Raw genomic sequence first — 2,251 nt, forward strand, 5'->3', positions numbered from 1 at the left:
CATGACAGTGAACATTCAAATTCAATGAACATTCTAACTACAATAAATGAACGTGTGAGAGAGAAAGTACATGGTGTACATATTTACTCATAAATTTACAGGTGTCATCAAATTATTGACCTCAGATTTAAAGATGTCCCGAAACTCACTCCGAAACCACAGAAAGTTCAAAACATGTGTTTATCGTTTCTTTGTAAAGATTATTGTCCAACGACGGCTTTGATTCAAAAACGTTGATCCACAGAAGCTCTTCGATGCATTGAATCAATGATGGTGAATAGGAAGGGCAGTCGAAAGTTTGGTGGAAAATATGAAGAAATACCCAAAAAAATCGGCACTTCAATCAAATCGCTCAACAGTCAAGAATTTTTTGACAAGCCCAAAATTTATTTGGTTTCCAAAGAAAATCTCAACCGCCCAGTTAGCCAAGATGGGTGTTAAATACATAGGCAAAACAAAGATTCAAGATTGTAACTTTGAGAGTTTACAACATGATTAAGGGAAAAGAGAAGGAGGAGAGGAGAGAAGGGCGTTACAGAGGAATTCGGGTTAGAAAATGGGGGAAATGGGTGTCTGAAATTAGGCTCCCAAGAACAAAAAGACGCCTTTGGTTGGGGTCGTATGAAACTGCAGAAGAAGCAGCAAGAGCATTTGATGTGGGGAGCTATTGTATTCATGGTCCTCGTGCTTCTCTCAACTTTCCCAACTCTCCCCCTCTTTTAAACATCCCTCGTGGCATTCGTCTTTCTCCCCAGCAAATCAAGGCTGCTGCCATTGAAGCAGCTTCTGCAAAGTCTCTACCTTGTGGAGCAGATGATGATAAAAAGGATGAGTCCTTTGCTTCTGTAGATTCAGAGTTTGAACCGCCTGAACACCACCAAATGATGAGCAAGTGTTTTGAGTCTCTTCTGTGGGATTCCCCTAACGATCAGGTTTCCAGTACCATATATATTTCTGCATATCTTGGCGTTGCGTTGACGATGGATTGTGTAATACCTTATGATCATGGTAAGGAGATGAACTGCTACACTTATGATTTCTCAGAGCATTTAGATGGATTGTGGAGCTCCTGACGAGTTATGTGATTGTGGTCAATGGGATTGATTTTTTTTTGCTGTCCTTTCAATTTCAAAGCGTAAAAAATGGTGCAGAATAAGTGCCGTTTGGACTGTAGATAGACTGTTACTAATGGGTCAATACTTTTAAGGTTGGAACAACTTGTAATAAATGGGTGGTCCAAAGTTCTAGTTCTAGGTACTTCATGAAAGTGGTCCAACAACGCATTAGCCAAGGGTTAATGACATATTTAGGATAGAGATGGATTGATCACAAATGGGTCAATGACTTAAGGTAGAGCGTTTTAGAAGCAAACTGGTCTCAGATTTGAGTTCTATTGATTCATAAAATGAATTCAATAAGAATTTATAATGTGTAATAAATGAATTATATTTAAATTTCAAAATTAATTCTTATTGTGCACATTTATTTAATTCTTGTTAATCATAATAAATTTACTAATTAAATTATGTTACATGGCTAGATTATATGTAATTTTTGTTAAGCTTATTGTTATGCAATTTTGTATATATTAAATGAATTTCCCTCCCATATGACCAATAAGATAGAAATTTGTATATTTGTGTTACGTACATAATCTATACATCAATGCATTATTAATTGAATGATTCTCTTTTGCATCATTTGATAACAAAGTTATACATAATTGAGCAGTAAATATTTTATTTTTATCCTTATATTGGCAATTTAATTAGACTCCAAAATTGAATTGTCTTAATATGTTGTATCAACATAATAATAAATGATCTCAGAGCTTGAGATTGGAAGTGGAGAAGACATTAATATTGAAATTTCTTCACTTTGGAAATTATTTTGTACTCCTAAGTATTCTGCTCATTCATTAATCCAATTTGGTGGTTCAAACTATGATGGTTAACTCATATCATCGTGAAAGTTATTTCCATATTGTGTTTGCCTAACATGAGTTCGTGAGCCTGTGCTTTCATTTGGGTCACATGTTTGTTGTGTTTCCAATTCTTTTAGTTTTTTCACACACTATCCATGACACTATTCCACTTGTTCCTCTCTAAAGCCAGCTAACCTCAAGATGTCATCAATGCCTTCAATGTCATCGTAATCTTGTACATTGAATGCATCACTTGGTTTAATGTCATTACAAAGAACATCTCTATCTAATGGCCATATTCTAATCCTTAAAAAACTAACTATGATG

At 35.1% G+C, this 2,251-nt stretch overlaps 1 protein-coding gene across 1 annotated transcript; it reads left to right on the top strand.

Annotated features, from left to right (window-relative positions):
- The first annotated feature begins 405 nt into the window (after positions 1 to 405).
- Positions 406 to 1,474, top strand: LOC131043623 (ethylene-responsive transcription factor ERF017). Its single transcript, XM_057976859.2, has one exon. It carries the CDS (start codon positions 492 to 494, stop codon positions 1,071 to 1,073), a length of 582 nt encoding a protein of 193 aa, XP_057832842.1. The 5' UTR covers positions 406 to 491; the 3' UTR covers positions 1,074 to 1,474.
- The last annotated feature ends 777 nt before the right edge of the window (positions 1,475 to 2,251 follow it).

The sequence above is a fragment of the Cryptomeria japonica genome, chromosome 1 (genome assembly GCF_030272615.1).
Source record: "Cryptomeria japonica chromosome 1, Sugi_1.0, whole genome shotgun sequence".
Taxonomy (NCBI): Eukaryota; Viridiplantae; Streptophyta; class Pinopsida; order Cupressales; family Cupressaceae; genus Cryptomeria; species Cryptomeria japonica.